Source organism: Pipistrellus kuhlii, unplaced genomic scaffold (assembly GCF_014108245.1).
Source record: "Pipistrellus kuhlii isolate mPipKuh1 unplaced genomic scaffold, mPipKuh1.p scaffold_m20_p_8, whole genome shotgun sequence".
In the NCBI taxonomy this organism is placed as follows: Eukaryota; Metazoa; Chordata; class Mammalia; order Chiroptera; family Vespertilionidae; genus Pipistrellus; species Pipistrellus kuhlii.
In genome coordinates this window covers 49,436,939-49,459,362 of record NW_023425584.1, presented here as the reverse complement: position 1 = coordinate 49,459,362, position 22,424 = coordinate 49,436,939, and the positions used below count along the sequence as shown (strand labels likewise).

The 22,424-nt window shown below is 35.2% G+C and overlaps 1 protein-coding gene across 1 annotated transcript in view; it reads left to right on the top strand.

Annotated features, from left to right (window-relative positions):
- The first annotated feature begins 743 nt into the window (after positions 1-743).
- Positions 744-22,424, top strand: part of LOC118711317 (IQ domain-containing protein M-like) — a 123,590-nt gene continuing 101,909 nt past the window's right edge. Inside the window, exons 1-4 of the mRNA XM_036424339.1 lie at positions 744-754; positions 7,085-7,283; positions 12,898-13,042; positions 15,924-16,058. Of these exons, the coding sequence (XP_036280232.1) occupies positions 744-754; positions 7,085-7,283; positions 12,898-13,042; positions 15,924-16,058 (490 nt within the window). The remainder of the gene's footprint in view (positions 755-7,084; positions 7,284-12,897; positions 13,043-15,923; positions 16,059-22,424) is intronic.

Below are 22,424 nucleotides of genomic sequence, written 5' to 3'. Positions count from 1 at the left end.
GGTTTCAAAGAGAAAGGGAAAGGGGGGGGGAGAGAGAGAGAGACAGAGAGAGACAGAGAGAGACAGAGAGACAGAGAGAGAGACAGAGAGAGAGAGAGAGAGAGAGAGAGAGAGAGAGAGAGAGAGAGAGAGAGAGAGAGAGAGGCATCAGGGATGAGAGAGAACCATTGAACCATTGATCGGCTAACTCCTGCATGGACCCCATTGGGGACTGAGTCTGCAACCCAGGCATGTGCCCTTGATCAGAATCAAACCCGGGACCTTTCAGTCCGCAGGCCATTGCTCTGTCCATTGAGAAAAATTGGTCAGGGGTCATGTTTTCATCTTCATAAAGATTTTCTAATAGTTTTATAGAGAATTTTTAATGACTAAGAATCTGTAAAAATAATAATTATCTCTATATCAGAATTATCTTAAGACATTGTAAAGAAAGACAAATTTAAAAAGTATATTTGGAAGATAATTCCTACTTATTGGTCTTTTAAGAGTCAAAATATGTTTTCCAAATCTCACCTACCAATAGTGTAAGCATCTTCTGTCTCTTTTTAACATCCTCAACATTTATAATATTCCTTGTTTGTTTGACATTCTATCAGGTGAGAATCCCTTAATCAATAAAAGAGAAACCAGGCTAGTTAACTTAGTGGCCATCATTTTCACATAAGTGAGTCCTTGTTCCTTAATAGCAGCCACTGTATCTAGTAAAATGACTTGTCTTTAATAAAGTATCTTTAGTATGGAATATGGATATACCGTAGGTTAGATTTTTTTTAATTATGTTAGAAAAAAGTATCGATCTTTATCAAAACTTTGTAAATAAACACTCATATAATAAATTAAATAAGGTGTTTTGTATATACTTAACTATTATGATACATTGTTTTGTAGATAACATAAATTAATATGTGCTTTTAATTTCTGTAAAATTATTTTCGATAATTTATTAACTTCTGACCAATATTAAAATTTTATTAGAATTTATTTTCTAGAGTTCTGAGTGGTTAGTTGAAACCATTTCCATACCTTTTAAAGGGTGTTTCAGTCTAGTTTATACAAGTAAAGAAAAAAAAATTGAATTTTATAGTTTCTCACAAAAGGAGATATTTCTCACATATTAATTAAAAATTAATGTTAATCATAATTTAATCTGTTTATGCAATTCTAGATGATTATGTTTTTCTTGGACATTGGATTAAGCAGACGTAAAGTTTTCTATTTCTGGAAAAAAAGAATTACAGCAGGTTCATGGTTATAATATCATTTTAAATTGAAAAACCTGTGGTCATGTCTTACTTCTACTATAAGGTATTAGAAAAAGTGCATTCTTAAAAAGGCTACCATTTTTTTTTTATATATATTATAGAAGACATAATTTTTGAACTGTAACCTGTATCAGGAGCTTTGGGCAAGTATGAGAAAGGCAGAAACTTCCTGTTAAAGATAAGACTAAATAGTGTAATATCATTTAGTGTATATGTAGTATATAACCAATAATATCAGAGTAGAGAGGAATGGGGCCCTCTACTGGAGGGCTATCCACAAGGTATTAGTCATTGAGCACCTTGAAATAAGAACATATTACCACAGTGCAGGCACTCACAAACCTCAAGTTAAAACAAACAAACAAACAAACAAACAAAAAAACTTATAAACTACTTGTCATGAATGTTAATACTTGACAGAGATAATTTATCTTTAAAATAAAAAAATCTAAAAATTAATTCGATATAAACATAAGTACATGTATCAGTTAAGCATTGCTCCAATAACATTACTAAATTTGGTGGCTTCAAATAACCATTATTATTCTCATGTGACAATTTTGATGATCTGGTTCAGACTCAGCTAATAGCACTCACTGGGTACAACCCACTTAAATTGCAAACAACTTGTCTCTTTTCCATGTGGTCTCTTATTTTTTGAGAGTTGCCCGTTTGTTCTCATGTAGATGTAGGGGTCTAAGAGATGGAATTGTGTTGTGTAAGGCCTCTTAACACATGCTAAGGATAATCACAGCATCACTTACATAGGATTCTATTGGTCAGACCAATTCACAAAGTCAGCCCAGATACATAGTTGGGTAAAATAGACGCTACCTCTTGATGGGTGGAGCTATAAAATCAAATTGCAAATATGTGGATCTAAGGAATCATCAATTGGCCATCATTGCAACCATTTCCCCAGTATGCTTCCAATATATTTATATTAATAATTAGAGGCCCGGTGCATGAAATCTGTGTATGGGTAGAGTCCCTAGGACTGGCCAGCAATCAGGGCTGATCAGGTTTCCCACATCCCAGCCTCCTCACCTCCCCCTTCCCTCATTCTCTCAGCACCCTGCCACCACCACTGGTCGCCTGCCACGTTCCACACAGCCCCCTGGTGGTCAGCGCACATCATAGCAAGCAATTGAACACCCAGTCTCCTGGTTGAACTCCTGAGGGGACAATTTGCATATTTGCCTTTTATTTTATAGGATATTTTAGTTGTTATATATTAAAGTTAAGGATGCAGAACTTTTCTTTGATCACTCACATCCTTTCCTAGATATTTTGGACTTATAAGACAGCTATTAAATATCATGATGAATGAAATAAAGCCATGGGGCATTGCAATAAGTTTAAGGATTCTGGGCTAATCAAGGAAATGATATGGCTGGGAAGTGGTACTAGCACATAACAGGCTTTATTTGGGCATCACATAGATAACTTTTCATGAGAGGGAAAGTCCCTCACAGCAAACTATCTAGAGATGATGGCACAGAGCCACCACCCAGAATGAGAAGAGAGTAGGAGAGAGAAGGGTCAGAGATGGGCTTGTATATTTAGGTGATGTCATTCAGTAGCATGATGGGGAGTTTCTGGTTAAGAAAATCCCAAAGGACACCCATGGTGTACAGTCTTTTCAATCCCAACATTTGTGTTACCTATGTCAACAGATGTTAGTTGTAGTTTGGTGGGATATGCAAAGCAGGCAGTCTCTAAATATGCTTATTTGGGCCATGTTTAAAATAATTGGATGTCCATCGATTTTGAGTTTAGAGCCAGCAGACTTCTGAGCTCGTGGTCCTAGTCTGACTTAAGAAGTAAACAACAAAGGGGCCAATATACAAGGGCTATCTTTGGTTAATTTATATAACAGCTGTGAGAAATATGCCTTGTCATTTCTAGCATCCCTCCTTTTAATAGTGAAGAAGAAAATCTTTGTACAGTCTTGCAACTACATGGCATACCCAAAAGATAGGTTAAAATGACATAACAGTTTGTTTTTTAATCTGGGGCTTGAATTTGGAGAAAACAATATTGGAAATAATTGTAAGAGTAGGCAAAATATGAGTCTTTTGAGTAAATAAAAAAAGTAACAGCCACAAGTAACAAAATATTTGTAATACCAGTTTTTGTAAAAAGTAGATCACACAGAAGAAAAAAGATTCATGAGCATGATAAAAGGAATATTTTGTGATATAAGGAACTTTTATGTTCTAGAAAACTATATTGAAGGGGCTGATATTTTCTTTGTTAAATTAAGAGCAGACTGTATTCAAAAATCTGTTCATCAATATAAGAGAAAGTAAATAAAATTTTAATTTTATGTTTTTTTTATATATCACCTATGTCATATTGTATAAACAATGATTAATAAGCACTTCTCTATTTTATAACTAAGATCATTACACCTGATCTGTCAAAATTTGGTATAATTTATAGCTTCTTTCAACCCATTGTTTGTTAATATAGTTCGCTTTTCATTAAATCTTCTATCAGTCACTAGAGGCCGAGTGCATGAAATTTGTTCATGGCAGGGGAGGGGTCCCTCAGACTGGCCTGTACCCTCTCCCTTCTGGGACCCAACTGGGACATCCTTCTTGCAATCCAGGACTGCTGGCTCCTAACTGCTCACCTGCCTGCCTGCCTGATTGCCCCTAACTGCCTCTGCTTGGTGGCCTGGTTGCCCCTTATCGGATACCCTGCCAACCTGGTTGCCCCAAACTGTCCCCTAACTGTCCAGAAGGAAGGCAGATGTCCTGTAAACCTGGTCTAATTATCATATTACCCTTTTATTAGTATAGATGCTTCAACCCCAAATGTCCCTTTTCTTTATTTTTAGCTTTTAATTATTTAGAAATGTACCATTGATCAAAATCCATATGTCTAAGGCCTAAGATAATGTTATTTTATTTTTCATTTATAAAAAAAAAACCCCACAAAATACATCCATCACTTGGTAAATGTGTTTGTATTTATAGTATTTTTACTTAATATAGTTTCATTTTTTAATATTCGGTATAGCTTTTAACCAAAACAATTAATTTCAATTCTCTCTCTCTCTCTCTCTCTCTCTCTCTCTCACACACACACACACACACACACACTCTTTTCCATAGATGACTAAGAACTCTGTGCCATTTATACTCAAGTAGACCAGAACTCTTGCGACCACTGCTGAAGATTCAAAAATAAACATCACACATCAATTTAGAATCTATCACACATATCACTTTAAGATTTATTTACACTTCGTTGTTAGAGAACATAACATTGAATATTAACTCGGCTCATTTGGGCATTTATATAATAACATTTCTCTTATCTATTCTCTGAGAAAAAAAGAAAAAGCCATGAACTCAGAATTCTTTAAATTTTATAATAGGTCTTGAAGTTCTGAACAAGCCAGAAATAATTATGTCCACTTCACCTCCATTCTGTTTATTTAATACATCAAAGCCCACTTGTAAAAATTGGTATATTAACCAAGCAAAAATCCTCTTAGAAATCAGAACATCTTCTTTTCTAAGCTATTCAATATCAATCCTATATAATAAAAGGGTAATATGCAAATTGACTGAATGGCGAAACTACTGGTCACTATATGTGCACTGACCATCAGGGGGCATATGTTTAATGCAGGCACTGTCCCCTGGTAGTCAGTGCGCTCCCACAGGGGGAGTGCAGCTCAGCCAGAAGCCAGGCTCATGGCTGGCATGCACAGCGGCAGTGGCGGGAGCCTCTCCCACCTCTGCTCTAGCCCTAAGGATGTCCGACAGATGGCTTAGGCCCACTCTCCCTGGGTAGTGGGCCTAAGCCATCAGTCGGAAATCCCACAAGTGCTCCCAGGGTATAAAAGGGCACAGGCTGGGCTGGTTCCTCTCCCCCCTATCCCCCGAGTGCATGAATTTTCATGCACTGGGTCTCTAGTCTTAATATAGACAGAAAACTCTCCTTCATTTTTCTTTTTTTCTGATAGTTTTGTCTATAATATTTAAATAAGATATGTCTCCAGAGAACAATATATATCTATATATTGTTTAATATATTTTTATTGACTTTTTAAAAAGAGAAAGGGAGAGGGATAGAGAGTTACAAACATTGATGAGAGGTAAACATCAATCAGCTGCTTCCTGCACATTCCCTACTGGGTATGTGCTTGCATCCAAGGTATGTGCCCTTGTCTAGAATTGAACTTGGGACCCTTTAGTCCACAGGCCGGCGCTCTATGCACTGAGCCAAACCAGTTAGGGCCAAAATATATTTTTTACTCATTAATCTACAGAAGTTTTTTTTTTTGTTTGTTTGTTTTTTTTTAGAGAGAGAGAGAGAGAATGATGGGAAGAAGTCATAGATACAAAAGAGTTACATTTACTAGAAACTGTACAAGGCAAGAACAAGGACATTTTTCATTTATATATACAAGCACAAAGAAACCAACAGTCTAAATACTACATCTTTAGCAATAGGTTCAACATCATATGGAATACAATTTTTAGTGCCTGAGCAATGTCACTACTTGGGAGTAGGAAGGTTAAGCAGACAAAAAGGATCTCCAAGAAATGCTTATTAGGAATATCTCATGACTTGCAACTGACATCATTATAGTGAGCCCAAAATTATTTCTTGAATGTTTTTAGCTATACTGGTATTCAAACAACATGATACAGGGTATTTCTGAACATGCCACAAACTGCAAGGCAAACCAACTGAAAAGATAATGAAAAAGACTGATGTGGGATTCCCTGAAATATATTGCCCAAAAGAGACTAGATGAGTCAAACCATCAAAATCAGACCTTCAACATTTCTGTCACTAAGTGAAGAAAAATAATGGCTTTGTATAAAACCGAACAAGATGCATTAAGAATCAGCTTAATGAAGATATCAAAACAGACTCAGAGGGGGAGAAAAAAGCAGAAACAGAGTCAGTGCCTTTCACTGTGGGGATTATGAAAGTTGGACCTGGGACTCGGAAGTCTCTAGGCAGTGCACTTTAGGGCAAGCCTCAGCTCTGGTGAAGTTCACCAGGCAGTCTCATTGGAACATCAGCTGTGACAAGTTGCAGAATCAAAAGCAATTAAAAAGAATAATAAAAAAAAATCCTTTTGTATTTACATTACAATGAAACTGGACTTTGGAAGACATTGAAAAACTGACTGCTATATAAAAAAAATTCAACAGATATACAAAAGAAAAATGAAGGTGCAGGAATACTAAAGTTACAGAGTGAGCATCTGTGAAAGAAAGACAGCAGTTTTTTTCATATGTTCTTGTCACTGCAGGGACTGTCAATATCAGTACTGCAGGGCTTGACCTCGTTTCCAGTATGATCCCTCACTTCTTCGATCCTATAGTCTGTGACCCTACCAATACCACTCAATTGGTGGTATTTGGAAAATGAAATTAATTTTCAGAAGGTTGCTAAGTAGAGTAGCACTACCATATCAATATGAAGTATTCTTTAGCTTAATAGCTTCTGGGACAGTATAATTATTTTGACTAACTTGTCTCGTCGTACGAAAATACTATTTCCCTTGGATTCTATTTATCTCTTTTGAATAGTTGTGAATAAGCTTTGAGAAACTCACTTTATTTTGAGTTTTCTTTTTCCAGAAGATTAATTTTATACAAGCTATATTGATTCTGGCGCGTTCACTAACCCATTGACAGGTTTAAGCAATGTGTATAAATTCTGTGTACACCTCACATGACGTGTTTCTTATTTCAATACACTTACCAGTGAAATGAATTTAAGACTTTTCAAAAGTGTTTTTTTTTTAACTAACTCTAATAAAACATTTTGTATTTTATTTTTAGGGCACCTACTAGTATAAGTAAAACCAGTAAACTTGACAGCAAAGTTAAGAGAATTGGACCACACATAGAAATTTTCCAAGTATTCCGGGAAAGGACCAAATCTATAATCACCAAAAAAATGATTAAAATGCTCACCGTCATGCAGGCTTATGTCAGAGGATGGCTAGAACGCAGAAGATACCAGAGATTATTGACCAAGGTAAAGCATATGTTAAATATCATGAGGTGTTTATAATATATCTAATGTAGATTCAAGTAAGGAAAATTTTGAGTAATCATCTGGTCAATAAATGCATGATTTTTTTAATAATGTTCCATCTGCCTTTTTTGGATTAAGAAAATGTTATGAATAATCTACTTTACTGATTGTGTCAAGCTGGAGACTCTGAACAAAAGTTCTGGCTTATCTTTAACCAAAAAGCAGTTCTGGGACTACTTTTACTTTAAAGCCACCAATTTGCACTAATTTTGTTTCTCCCTTGCTATCCATTTATTCTCTGTGAGCATATGGATGGTGAGTGTGAGCGTTTGTTGAAATTAACTTTCTATAGAAAGTGGCAGAGAGATGACTAGTAAAACGCAGATGAATTTGCAGCCCACTTTAAGAACCCAGGCCGAAGTTGACGTGGTGCTATTCCTCCTGCTTGTATAATTATCTTTAGTAATTATGAAAAGTAAGACAGAGAGAGTATGTCTTGTCTAAAGTTACACATCTAGCTAGTGTCAAACTCAAATTTTGAGAATCAAACAGACCTAAGTTGACATGGCTCCAGAAATTTAAAAATATTAGACATTCTAGTATCAATAGTAGCCAATAATCATTGCAAAATGGTGGATTCTTTTTTTCAAATCAAGCTCAACATGGGCATTGAATTGTCCTGTCAAAATCTGAGGCCAGTCCTGGATAGTGTGGCTCAGTTGATTCAGGGTAGTCCCATGCACTAAGAAGACACCAATATGAATCTTGTTCAGAACACATGCTCGGGTTACAGGCTCGATCCCACATTGGTGCTGTGCAGGAGGCAGCCAATCGATGTTTCTCTCTCTCAGCCTCTCCTCCCCTCTCTCTCAAAACAATAAAAACATGTACTTTTTTAAAAAGCTGAGGCTAGATTAAACTCTTTTCTGACCCTATAGATCTAACTGGGGTATGCTCACCTCAGGGAGCCGACATGGAGATCACCACAGGTGCATTCATGTAGAGGCACCAATTCCATGGCCATCAGGAGTGACTGCATAGGTTTTACAATGTGCATTGGAAGAAAATAAGATTCAGTGACACAGATGATCAAAAATGTGTAGTTAGTCTTTATACTAATAAATTAGATAAGGAATGATTGAGTATGTGCTTCAGAAAGTAATAAAAGTCATCAGTCTGACCATGATTAGGGGGCACATAGAAGAGGCCTGAAAAACAAAACAAACAAACAAAAAACAAACAAAAAAAAAAAAACAGGAGAGAGACATGTCCTGTAGCTACATTGTGGCTAAGGGCTTCACTAATTCTTCTGTGGGCGGGGAAGTAAATAAAAAATAATCTGTAATGGTATTTATGTTTTGCATAATTATTAAATGTGTGTTTATGTGTATGCACTTAAGATTACTACTCAAAATATTTTATTTCATTGTATATAGGTTTAGTCACTTTAAAACCTTTTCCTTTCTGTTTTTTTTTTTGTTTTTTTTTATAAGGTTTTGGATAAAGATCCTTTGGGAAATTGTCTTACATATTTGTTTAGATAAGTGTAGACTTCAATCAATGAGTATGGTCAAGATATCTACTTATAGGTCAATAACATTTTTAAAGAAGTTAAACTGTGGGGAAATATTTGCTGAAATATTGCACAAGGGTTATATGCAAACATCTATCTTACACACTGATAAAAACCATCGTAATAATACAATAGAAAAAAATAGGCAGAACACATGACACTACTTTATAGCAGGAGAAACATAAGTGGCTAATAAACATAGAAAGGGGCTATTGTTGCTAGAAAATAAAATAAATGAAATCCCACTGAGTGTTATATGGTAATGGAATCCTCTAAATAAGCAAGTCATTCTTTACATATTTTTAAACAGACAAAAGGCAGGCTGAAAATACCTACTGTAAAACATTTTATTTTTTATTTTTCATGTTGTAGTGTGATAAGGATGATATATTTACCCTTTAATCCCTGTTAGTAAAAACTACTAACAGGGATTAGAAAAAATTCTAATCAGTAATTTCCAAGGAGACTTTTCTATTTCAATATTGCTGTTACAGATTTCAAGTATTTTAGATAATTTATGACTTGGGAAATGCATGGAAATATAAATATTTTATCCTGAGGTGTCTACAACATCATAGCTGAGGCATATTTCCATGCAGAAGCCTGACAGAGAGGCATGCTAGAATAAGAACCACAGCTTCTTAACCATAAACACCCCCTGCCTAATCTTCCGAATGCCTCAGATCTGAGAAGGTTTTCCTCATAAAATAAGTTATGTACCCCAAAGAATATTTGTTAAATTCAGAGGGGAAGATGCTAAAATTGGCTTTGGTGTCTGTCCAAAGCTCCTGCTCTCTCTGCAAATGGCATCATCTGTCTAAGCAGCACACTCCAAGCTGGGACCTTTTGGCTCCTGTTCTAATTTAAAACATTGCTTGATTCTCAATTATAACCAAAAGAAACCTAGTGACAGCTTTAAGCAGGAAGATAATTGAGAAGGATATTGGGCAGAGGACTGAGAACTAACCTCAGAAATAAGATCTAATGCATGTAGCTCCCAGGGCTCCAGCCAAACCCTGAATAGAAAGAGCCTGATGTAGATACTGAATCTGAGGTATTCTGGCCTCCACAAATCCTGCCCTTGGAAAATGGATATTGCAGCCATGGTTGCTCTACTACACAAATAGACTTCCCACTATTTTGCTTTTAAAAGCATTATTCATTTTGATTCAAAATGTGCATTTGGTGTAGATAATGGATGAAGTTTCATCACGTGTCTGCATCCTAGCAACAGAGCAAGCTTGGGTCATGAGCATCTGATTTGTAGCTTCCAACTGTAGGAGGTTTTTGCCTTCCACTAAGATTCATAGGGTGGGGAATATTCCAATAATGTCTGACAAATTATTATTAATTTTTTAATGAATGTGTTGAACAAAAGGCAGATTAAAATAAACATAGAAAATGTTATTATGAGTTGAAAGACATTAGCAAACATGAAGGATCTGCCTGGATTCTGTTGGCATTCAGATGGAAGGAAAAAGGAGAAGAGGAAAGTGGTGACATGCCAATTATTTTTTTCATTCAAGCAAATTAAGCATATTTCATTGATACTATTGCTAACTAGTCGGTTGAGCCTAACATTTAAAATTTTCCGAGAAGAATCACAAAATTAAGCAAAGGTAAAAAAAATAAAATTATAAAAATAACCTTAAAGAATCACATGGAACAAAATAAATGACAAAAGCAGGAACAAGCATAAGTGTTATAAAAAGAAATATACTAGGAAAGAAGTTAGAACAAAAGTTCACAGAATGGGTAAGGCATACTAAGTATAAGTAAATTATGAGGAATATAGTGTATAATTAAAACTGTGGGCTTTTTTAATTAGTTTCATTTCAAAACTAATTCTGCAACTTACCAGCTATGGGACCTTAGGAAAGTTATTTAAAGATTTTATACTTCAGTTTTATTCACTTGTAAAATGGTATGCAAAACACATCAAAGGAAAGCTGACTCAGGGAAATTCATGACCTTTAAATACATTCTTACAAAATAGTGAAAATCAAAGTTTAGAACAGAGAAAATAGGCTAAAAGGGGAATTGATGATACGTAGAAAAATTAATGAGCTAGAAAATGTGAAAATAACTGCATTGATAAATAAAAATGGAACTGGTTACTTAGAAAAAATTCCTAAAATAAATGAATATTTTATTTTTTTAAAGTATTAGTGTAGAAAGTTAATATGCAGAAAAATATAGTCACAGATGAAAGATAAACTAAAGATAATTTGCACATATGCTAAAAAGAGATACTTTTTAAAATGGAGTTTTTAGATATCAGCATGAATAATCTGAAAAAAGTCCCGTGAAAACTAGGTAAAAGACATGAATATACAGTTTTTAAAAGGAAGAAATACAAGAATTTGAGGACCAGAGTGTATAACTTCGGTAAAAATTGTTCATTACAGAATAATGCTTTAATAAAACTTTAATAGTAGCCTCATAGGGTGATGTCCAAATTTCTTCTTCTGGCTGCGTAGGCTACATATTATAGAAATTTGGACATCACCCTATGAGGCTACTATTAAAGTATCCATCACTGAAATCTCTATTCTGTGGGAAGTACAAAAATATGAAAACAAATTCAATGAAATTCTGTGAACTTCAGAGATTACCTCACTGTATAATACATGTATTTAACCAACATAGGCAAGAAACAATAAATGCATCTGTAAGCTAAGAAACTGAGTGAAATGAAAGAGACAAATTCAAATATATATATATATATATATATATATATATATATATATATATATATATATATATAAAAGGCTAATATGCTAAGTGTCTGACTGACCAGTCACTGATTGATGTGCACTGACCACCAGGGGCAAATGCTCAATGCAGGAGCTACTGTGATGTGCACTGGCTATTTACAGAAAAATCGCATTGTAGACCTGGCACTCACAAAGCAATACTTGACTTCCCTCAAGTGGAACGCAGGCCCCGCCACCACCCCAGAGCAACAGCCCACCAAATTGCAGCTGATGCTGTGGAGACCCCATAGCATGAAATGAGGCCCACAATACAGCCCAGCCCAGAAATGGTTGCTGTGGATGCTGGGTAATGATGTCACGTAGCAATGCCAGGCTTCCTCTCCCTATCAATGACTAGCTTTCTTGTAGTTTCTTCAGCCCAGGAACACGATTTGCTTTATAGCGAGGTTCAAACATTTCACCAAATGTCTGTGAAGCATTTTTCCATGCCTCATCTCATTTGATCCTCACAGGAGTCCTGGAGTAGATAGGAGACTGGTGGAATCCTATTTTCTTTTTATTAGCTAGAAAACAGATATTTAGAAACCTTTGAAACTTGACCTGACTGAAAAGAAGTAAGAACTGGTGGACCTTGAAAATGACTTCAGGTTTTCTCAGTGTGCAGAGTATAGTCAAGCACTGCTTCAGTTAAATATTTTACCCTTTGTTCTCCCTACGTGGTCTACAAAATAATCTGCTTTGCATTGATATTTATTGCTCTGTTGCTGACAATTACATGAAAGAGAATTTGGAGTGCTTCACTGGGCTGGAAAAAATTTAGTTAAATCAGAAAGCAGGTCTAATTAAGTAAGTTTATCTCTATATAAAGCTCTTGCTGGCGCCAATCACGCGCATATGTTTCCATCTGTCATTGTCCATTGTGAATTTGATTGATATTTCTAATATAGAGAAAGAGTGAATAGCAATATTAAAATATTTCTTCTAATTAATTTCCTTTCAATGTGTACGAGTTCATGCACCAGGCCACTAGTTAAATATAAGTAGCAGAAATATATAAGGATCTTGCAGAAACAGGTTTGGCTGAGTGGATAGAGCATCGGCCTGCGGAATGAAAGGTCCCTGTTTCAATTCTGGTCAGGGGCATGTACCTTGGTTGTGGGCATGATCCCAGTAGGGGGCGTGCAGGAGGCAGCTGATTGATGTTTCTCTCTCATCAATATTTCTAACTCTCTATCCCTCTCTCTTCCTCTCTCTGAAAAATCAATAAAATATATTTTAAAAAAAGAAATATATAAGGATCTTTACTGGTCTTGTTATTTTATAGGCTATGTATCATGGACCAAGTTTGAGAGCAGTTATAAACATGTATCACAGACTAATCTATCGTATTAAACATCGACTTGGTCTTTGGAGGACAAGACAAATTACAGATTTTGCAGAGCTAGAAGAATGGATGGATAGAAAAAAATGTAAGTAATGAAGCTATTTCTGAGTAATACTCTTTTATGGATAATAATTTTATATTCCATAGTCTAGTATGAATGTACAGATATATTAATCTTTATTAAAATAGTACCTTACAGTTATTACACTGACTTCTTTTCCACTCACTTTATGTTTAGCTACTGACTTCAAAATAACATATTCTTTATCTAAAAGCCCCCACTAATTTTACTCTGTCTTACCTTTATTCCTTCAAATTTTTCACTAAACTCATTTTTAATTTTATAGTGTTGCTCATTTTTCTTCATTTTACTTACTTTCCATTATTTCTCCTCCTTGACTTATAACTGCAGATTATACTATTTTTTTTTTTTTTGCATCTAAATATAACCTTTTCAATTTGAGTGGGGGGGGGGGAGACTACACATAAAAAAAACAAATGTGGTTATGTTTTCCAATCGGGACTCTGGTAGTTTCTAGCTGAGAATTTGGGAAACATCTTAAAGAAAATGATGGAGAAAAAAATGCTCCTGGCAGAGGGAGAAGAAGGATAAAGACTGGAAGTTGGGTGCAGTTACTGTGGGATGAAGCCAGGGGACTAATGGATAGAGTTTGTGAGCCAGAGCAGAGCAAACTGAAACTGGAGAGGTAGTAGGGAGTGGGACACAGGTTGTATCAGGCTTTATAGACCCCTGGATTTTACCTTGACTGAGTAGTGAACCAAGGACTGTGGTGCAGTTTATATCTGCACACATCACCCTGGAGGATTTTTTGAGGATAGGTTGACATGAGGCAAGGATGTCAAGAAGTCAAGTTGACATCAAGGGTGCTCTGTCCAGCATAGGATCTAAACAATACAAGAACGTTAGCTGAAGGAATGATTCCAAGGCATCCATTTGCATTGAGGTCTAAAGTAACTCAAAGAGTCCATAGAATTTTCAAGTTGTCACCTGTCTTCATGTTCTTTAGAAAATTCTCCATTCTTTCCATATTCTGGTTGCCAGTTATTTGATATCTGACAGATGGCCAAGCACCTTTTAAGTATCTTTTAGTGACCAGAAAATTTCATTAATTGTCATGATTTAAGTTTTATATGGACCCTAATTTCACCTATGTGGAATATTAATTCTGCTAGTATGTTGACAAATGTTTGTTTTGAGGGCCTAATTCCAGGTTAAAGACATCATTCTCTATGAATAGAATTAAAAACCATAATGTTAATATGTGCATCAGTCTGACCTAGTGTGAGACATATAAAATGGATTAATACAAGGAAAAACTAATAAAGGCATATGTACCTCAAGGAGAAATATATTTACTTTAACATAAAAATAAAAAGTGATGTTCTTTGTGTTAGTTTGGCTTTCTCTAGAATCAGACCCTGAGACAAGAATTCAAGTACAACAAACTTATTTGTGAGTTGATTCCAGGAAATACTGTTAGTAGAATGGGGAGGTGAGACAGGGAAGGGATGGAAGTTAAAAAAAAAAAAAAAAGACTTTCAGTAAGCAGATTATCATGCGGGCAACTGGAGCTTAATTCCTCTAGAGAACAGTGCAGCCAACTTGCCTCACCTACGGGGTCTTTGTCCATCAACTACTCCAGTCAGTGGTTGTGGGGCTGCTCCAGTGAGAAGCTGTTTCCTGGAACTTCTGGCTTGCTCCTCAGGTGGGCAGAGCAGAGTCCAGCAGCCAGAGGGAGCCCTTAGGCCATGAAGTACAGATGCTGGCAATTAAAAGTCAGGTCTGCATGCACAGAAATGTCAGGCACAAGGCTATATGGAATGAAGCATCAATAGCAACTGCTCTAGTTAGCTTATTTGAAATGAGAGAAAAAGTCATAGATATACCAACTATGAACTTGCTGCTGTGATTCAGGATCTGCAATAGCTACTCATTTAGGCAATCACTAAATACTGCTTGAATTTGTCAATGTCTCATGACTGTCCACCTCAAATGAATGAATGAATGTACAGAAAGTTGAAGTCCATATGTTGAGTGCCAAGATGACACATTAACTTTTGTTAGAAACCTCTCTGATACCTTTGTCATCCAGGCATCCAGAGTGCATATTTTCAGAGCTAAACCTACACTGAGTCAAAACCCATCATCCTGTAAACGCTAGTTAACAATTAGCTTCTTGGGCTAATCCAGAAACCTAAGAATAGAGTCTCACTATCACCATTTCGAAAAGAAAAATAAAATGTTTATGGAAAACCACATTTACAAAATGTATGTGTCAATTCTCTTGGTCCTTATCTAACCCCTGAATCATGCCATGTATGGGAGATAGGTGAGTGGTTTTCTGTGGTAGGCCTGAACCAGCAATAGCCAAATACCTTAAACTAGGAAGTAAGAATACAGGAAGTGAGCAAAAAAGTACACATCATTCCACTTAGGGGCCAAATCAGAAGTAGAATATCAGTTCAAAGAAGAATTAGAAATTAAAATAGTTAGAATGTGTAGAAGTAAAAAAAAAAAAAAAAAAAAAAAAAAAGTGAAAAAAATCAGGGGACCTAATAAGCAATGACTACTGAAGTGAGTCAGCAGAAGTCAGCCCTTTCCTTTCCCCTCCCCCTCCCAGAAATACTGACCTAGAAGCTGTGTCTTATGATAAAGTTTGAGCATTCATCTATGTAGGGTCTGTAGACAACTGTCATGTAAACCAGGCCAAAGGACACCAGTGTTCTCTTGGGGAAGCAAATCCAAAATTATCTTCCTTCTAACCGTCTGTAGGAAGTTGACACAGTATTTCTCTAAGTATGGAGGCTTAGCACTACACATACTACAAATAAAAGTGGGGTTAAATTTCCTTCAAATCCAGATGAAACTTTTAGGTGGTTTGTAATTGATATATTACTTGTAAAGAAAATATTTTCTTCGATCTCCCCCCACCCCTCTTTTTTAGTCTATGAAACAATGTTTGCTAAGAGAGAAGATTGGCAAGGATTAGAAAGAAGTGAGCTCCTTAAGTTCTTCAGTGACTGTGGTCATTACCCAACAATGCAGCAAACTGAGCAGGTTTGGGACCTGGTCCATACAGGCAAGTAGTTTCTCCATTGTCCACCCTGCCTCCCCCCCCCACCCCCCTGCTCCCCACAGCCCCCTCTTTTCTTTGTCTTTTCTCTTTTTTTCTTTTTGTCTATCTCCTCCCTTGTTCTTTTCTCCCTTCCCTCTTTTATTAAACTTATACATCATTTTTCTCAAACTTATTTTTTATCTGATTTTAATATATATATGAAAAAACAGATTTAAAGTTTAAAAGACGTTCATACAATGAACTTTCTTGGGTGGACGGAAGAGGTGAATTTTGCTCTTTAAGCTTTTAATATATTTTTTTGCTATAAGCTACATCTGAGTGTATTTTAAACCACTGTATTTTAAATAATGATGCTAATAAGCTTTCTCATAGATAGTTATAGTTGGTACCAATGAACATAAATGTTTAAACAGTGTAAACTATTTCAATATCATAGTTTTTATAGTATTATAATATCAATATAATAGTTCAACGTAATAGAATTTTATAGTTAAGAAATAAATAAATGAACAGATTGTGTTGTATGAGACTAAGTGGAGTGACATTTCTCCCTTCTCTACTAGCAAACAGTAGTAATGGGGTATAAAATTGTCATTGAGATGTGAAAAACACTATGAATTTTCCTTAACTCCTTGAGATAATTCTCAACTTTTCTTTCTCTGTTCATACTAATGATATGGCTTGCTACCACAGTTAGAGAGGATGCATAGAGGTACCCACAATTTAATTGAGGAGGGGAAAAAGGTAAACAAAGGTATCATGATCTTTTTAAAAGGAAGAATAGGGCTCACATGCTCGTAGGAAGGTGTGATTCAGGTCAGAGTGACAAGGCTGAAGACGCATTAGAGGGTTGAAGTTCTCTTCTTTCATTGGTTCTTAGTGTAAATTTACCTAATACTTTACCTATGGACTTTGCTTGGCCGTTCTGTATCCCTCGGATGTAGAATGCTTTTCTAGACTCTTAATGAACATTTGTTCACAGACGAGCATAAGCATCCAAATCACTTTGTGCTTCAGTGGTCATGATTAGGTGGTTTGTTCAAGTAATTTTTTTTCCTGGTGATAAAGACATTGCATGTTTATTATAGAAAATTTGTGATACGAAAACATAAAATTGCTAAGAAATAGCAATTCCTGACAGTTGAAGTCTAACCATATTTTTCCGTGCATAAGACATTGTTTTATGAAAATAGAGATTATTTTTTAGGTGTTTGAAAATCTGTCCTTTTTTTGCTTAGAAATACTCATAAGTTTCCAAGCTATAAATGCCTTATAATAATCTGTCATATGGATCATCTATAATGTATTTACTGTTGTATATTTAAACTATTATATTTCTATTTTATAATGAATAATAATAAAATGAAAAAATTAAATATAGCAAAATTGAATTAAGCATTTTAGAAACATACTGATTATTGTTAGTAATTGAAATACAAGCTTTTCTTTTTAAATTAAGTTTTATAGATATATTTTCTCTGCTTGTTATTTGGGAGTATATCATAAAGGCTTAGATCTGGAGCATGGCTCTGAAATTAGCTTTCCTGGGTTTAATTCCTGGCTCCACCGCTTACTAGTTGTATGTCTTTGGATAATTTATCTTTGATAAGCCTTATTTTGCTCAACAATAAAAGGAAGGTAATACTATCTAAGTCATTGGGCTGTTGAGTGGTTTAAATAAAATAATTCATGGGAAATGTGTTTTCTATTATAAGTGCTCAATAAATCTTTGCTACTGTTATTCTTAAATAATTTTAACTATACTTAATTAAAATAAATTTTAATAACATTTTGAAGGTGTTAAAAATATTGAACCTAATTATATAATGACTCATTTAAAAATGTTTTTATTGGTTGCATAGAAAGGAAGGGAGAGGGAGAAAGAAATAGAAATATTAATGATGAGAGAGAATTATGGATCAGCTGCCTCCTGCACCCCCCCCCCCCCCCCCCCCCCCCCCACACACACACACTGGGAGATAAAGCCTGCACCCAGGCATGTACCTTGACTGGAAATCAAACCACAATTTTCTGGTTCATGGACAGATGCTCAACCACTAAGTCACATAGGCTGGGCTATAATGACTCATTTTTATAAAGGTTATTTATTAAATGTCATCTATTGATTCACACCCATGTCATCTCTTTTTACTATCATAATGACCTGTAGAGGAGTAGATACACTCATTCATTTATGCTCATTTTTACAAATGAGAGAACTGAGACTTAGAAAGAGACTTTTATAAGCTCATTAATAGAGCTGAAACTTTTTCCTGGTCTCTTCAAGTGAAGTTCAGTGCTCTTTCCATTTCACTATGGGAGATACTTTAAAAGTCAATGTTATGAAAAATGAACGTTTATAGGATTTTTTACAGCAAGTACTCCTGATATTTTGTAACTAGCTTAAGGCCTTGAACTATAGTAGGTTTTCTGTGAATGATTGAGTCAATCAAATTGCTCATAAAAACTAAAATTTTCAAAAGAAAACTTAGTTTAAAATCATATAGTTTTATTATAATGCCTAAATTTGGGAATCAAAGCTTTCCAAATTTAGGCATTATAATAAAACTATATGATTTTATCATTTTAAATATATGTCCAATTTTGTTGTTCCAACCAGTTAGAAAAAATATTTTGGTGCATAGAAAACTTCATTTAAAATGATAATATTCTAAATAATGGAAAGAAAAAAATTATGGAAAATGGAGTTAAATTAATGGTGGTTTTGCTTTTTTTTTTTTTACTTGTTTCTGGAATATATTCCATTTTTAAGAGAATCTGATTTTATGCATTTTAGGTTGTCACTCATCTTCATTCATAATGACTTCTTTGATTATGATAATAGTTCCAGATGTGCAACCTACGCATTTTTTCATTCAGTAGAATATTTCATCTAATGCATATGTAGTTAATTCTATTGATTAACTTCTTCAGTGATGACACCAAGTAGGTCAAATTTCTAAAATTGCATGTATGTGTTCAGGCATTTTTAGTCTTTTTAAAATTCTTTATTCTTATCACTATGGTAACAAAAAGAATTTGTGACTGGGGACATGATTTTCATCTGAAAATCTTCTTGTGGAAGAATAAAACTTTAGGCTGCATGTAAAGGCTGATCTTAAAAGTTGGAAGTTATGCAAACGTGAGCATTTTTACTTGACATTCATTTAATGAATGAAACTGATAACAATAGAATAGCATATCTGAAGGTATGGAAAATAACATATTGTTGTTCTAATTTTGTAGTATGTAAATAGAACTTATAGTTTATTTTCTGAGTTACAGTGAACAGAAAACAATCATGAAGAGAAGTCTGTTTTGACTATGCAACCCTAGATAAAAACAAACAAACCAAAAAATCCCACAAAATTTAAAAAACACATAAAGTACCTGATGTATTATATACACTGAGTGGCCAGGTTATTATGATCTCTGAACACATAATAATCTTGCCACTCATATGTTAATGGCCCAGTACATGAATTTGTGGATGTGTAGTGTCAGGCCAGCCTGGCCAGAGAAAGGGGACATGGGCATTTGGCTGGCCTGCCTGCTGTTTGAATTCCTGGTTGAGGGGACAATTTACATATTAGCCTTTTATTACATAGGATATACACTGAGTGGCAAGATTATTATGCATTCAGAGATCATGATAATCTGGGCACTCAGTGTATATAGTAGAGGCCTGGTGCATAAATTTGTGCGCTAGTGCAATCCCTTGTCCTGGCCTGCAGGATTGGGCCAGAACCGGCTTCTCCTACATCCCGAAGGAGTCCTGAATTATGAGAGGGTGAAGGCAAGGCCAAGGGACCCCATCGGTGCATGATTGGGGCCAGGGAGGGATAGTTGGCCAGCTGGGGAGGGACTGCAGGAGGACTCAAGAGCATGTCTGGATCATCTTGCTCAGTCCTGATCAGCTGAACCCCAGCAGCAAGCTAACCTACCAGTCAGAGCATCTGTTCCTGGTGGTCAGTGCACATTATAACAACTGGTCGACTGATCAATTGTCTAACCCCTGGTGGTCAGTGCACATCATAGCGAGCGGTTGAGCAGCCTTAGCATATCATTAGTATATTATGCTTTGACTGGTTGAATGGATGACGGGAAGACCAGACACATAACATATTAGGCTTTTATTATATAGGATGAAGAAACTGGCCTGAGATGGACTGTGAATTATTTTATACTCCCTGACTAATTAGTGGCAGACCTACTGTATTTAGGCCTCCTGCTCTTGGGAGCATACTTTTTTTTTAACCACAGACAACACTGCATTTTCTACTGCATTCTCATGATGTAGCTTTATGTTATTAATGGGAAGCATATCATGATTTTCCCTTAATTTAAAAAATATGAACAGGTACTTTAACAATAAAATTTTAATTATGCAGGTAAAAGATTAAAGAGGATTTTTAAAAAAAATAGTATTCCAGGGTATAAGAAATATGAGACATCAGGAAATTCTAATGGTAAATAATAAAGTATTAGAGGTAACCTATTATAAAAGCCTTATTTTAAATAACTTCTAATAAAATTAACACCTTTTTACTATAAAAATTTTGAAAATACACACTAAAAACAAAAGAAGAAATGAAAAACACTGGCAATTTGATTTTCCTTAATGACATGAGGTAACTGATTAGGGGCCAACCAAAACTGATAGCCAGGTCTTCTAAGGATCTTTTAGTGCCACCATTAACATTTGGAGGAAGTCTCTGATTATCTGTTTCCTTTTTTAATTATGCAGATGTAATAAAAATGTGGTCACTCTCTATAGTTATGATGATGCTACAAATATCAGTCCATGAATTCACTGGAGGTGCTTTTTTTTCTAGCTTTCATCTTCCAACATTTAATTTCAGTTCATTTGGATTTCATTCTCTTGCTTTTATGACTGTGGCTAAGTAAGGATGGGGAAATTTATATAATGACATAGTATGTGAAGTGTCCACTTCATCTGCAATATCACCTGTTAACATAGTTATTTCCTAGTATATGCTTGCTTGGGGTGCCCTAACAAATACCACAGACTGGCTGGCTTACACAAATGTGGGAGGGTCATGGATCACTTCGTATTTATCAAACTTTGGGGTCATTAAAGATTTTGGATCTGTAGATTAATGCTTTTCACCAAATTTGGCAAATTTTTAATTATTTTTGCATATTTTTTTTCTCTTTTTTCTTTCTAGAATTTCTATTAAACTTATATTTATTTGTTTTTAATCCTCACCCTAGGATATTTTTTTCTATTGATTTTTAGAGAGAGTAGAAGAGAGAGGGAGAGACAAAGAGAAACACCCATGTGAGAGGGAGACACATTGATTGGTTGCTTCCCACATGTCCCTGATCAGTGCCTGGAGCCTGTAACCCAGGTACATGCCCTTGACCAGAATTCAACCAAGGACCCTTGAGTCCATGGGCCGATGCTCTATCCACTGAGAAAACCCAGCTAGGATTAAACTTATTTTAATACAGTTAATCTTATCCTAGAGGTCTCAGAGACTCTTTAATATGTTTTCCCTTTAAAAAAAATAGCAGAATTTTTTTTCTTTTATTACTTGTATAATTTTATGCTTTATTTTAATTTTTATTACCATTTATCTCCTTTATGCCTTCTTCCACTATGCCCCCACCCCCACAATTACCACACTGTTGTCCATGTTCATGAGTTCTCTCTTTTTAATCTGTCTTCAGGTTTCAATTTCTCCCTTTAGCCTTCTCAAATCTATTGCTGAGCCCATCTTATAAATTTTTAATTTTGCTGTTGTATTTTTCAATTATAGAATCCAATTAGTTACTTTTTAATAGATTCTATTTCTCTTGATAATTGTATTTTTGAGTAGTTGTCATGCTTTTAATTTTTATTTAAATTATTTAAACCTATTTATAATAGCATCTTTGAGGTCTTTGCCTACTAAATCTAACATCTGAGACATTTTACAGTCAGTTTTTATTGACTGCTATTTTCCCCTGAGTATCAGTTACATTTTTCTGTTTATTTGAATGATTCATTTTTTTAAATTGTTGAATACTAGATATTTTAGACAATGGCTTCTCAAGAGGTCATCTCTGATCTATATAACACAGTTGTCAGCCTATGATTAAACATAGCATTTAGGAAAGCACCTTGAGCCCTTAAGATTTCTCCCCTCTGCATACATACATGTGTGTGGGTTGGAAAGCATATTCAATATGCAGTTTTTATGCCTGCCTCATATTTTATGTTCCACCGGCACTTTTAAGTCTTTCCTGTTCATTCCCCATTGTTTCCCAGTGTACTTGGGATATGCATAAAGGTTATAAGCTCTTCTATGACCTTCTCACTTCCAAAAGCTGCCAATTAAATTTCTGGCTGGCTGTTGTTGCGCC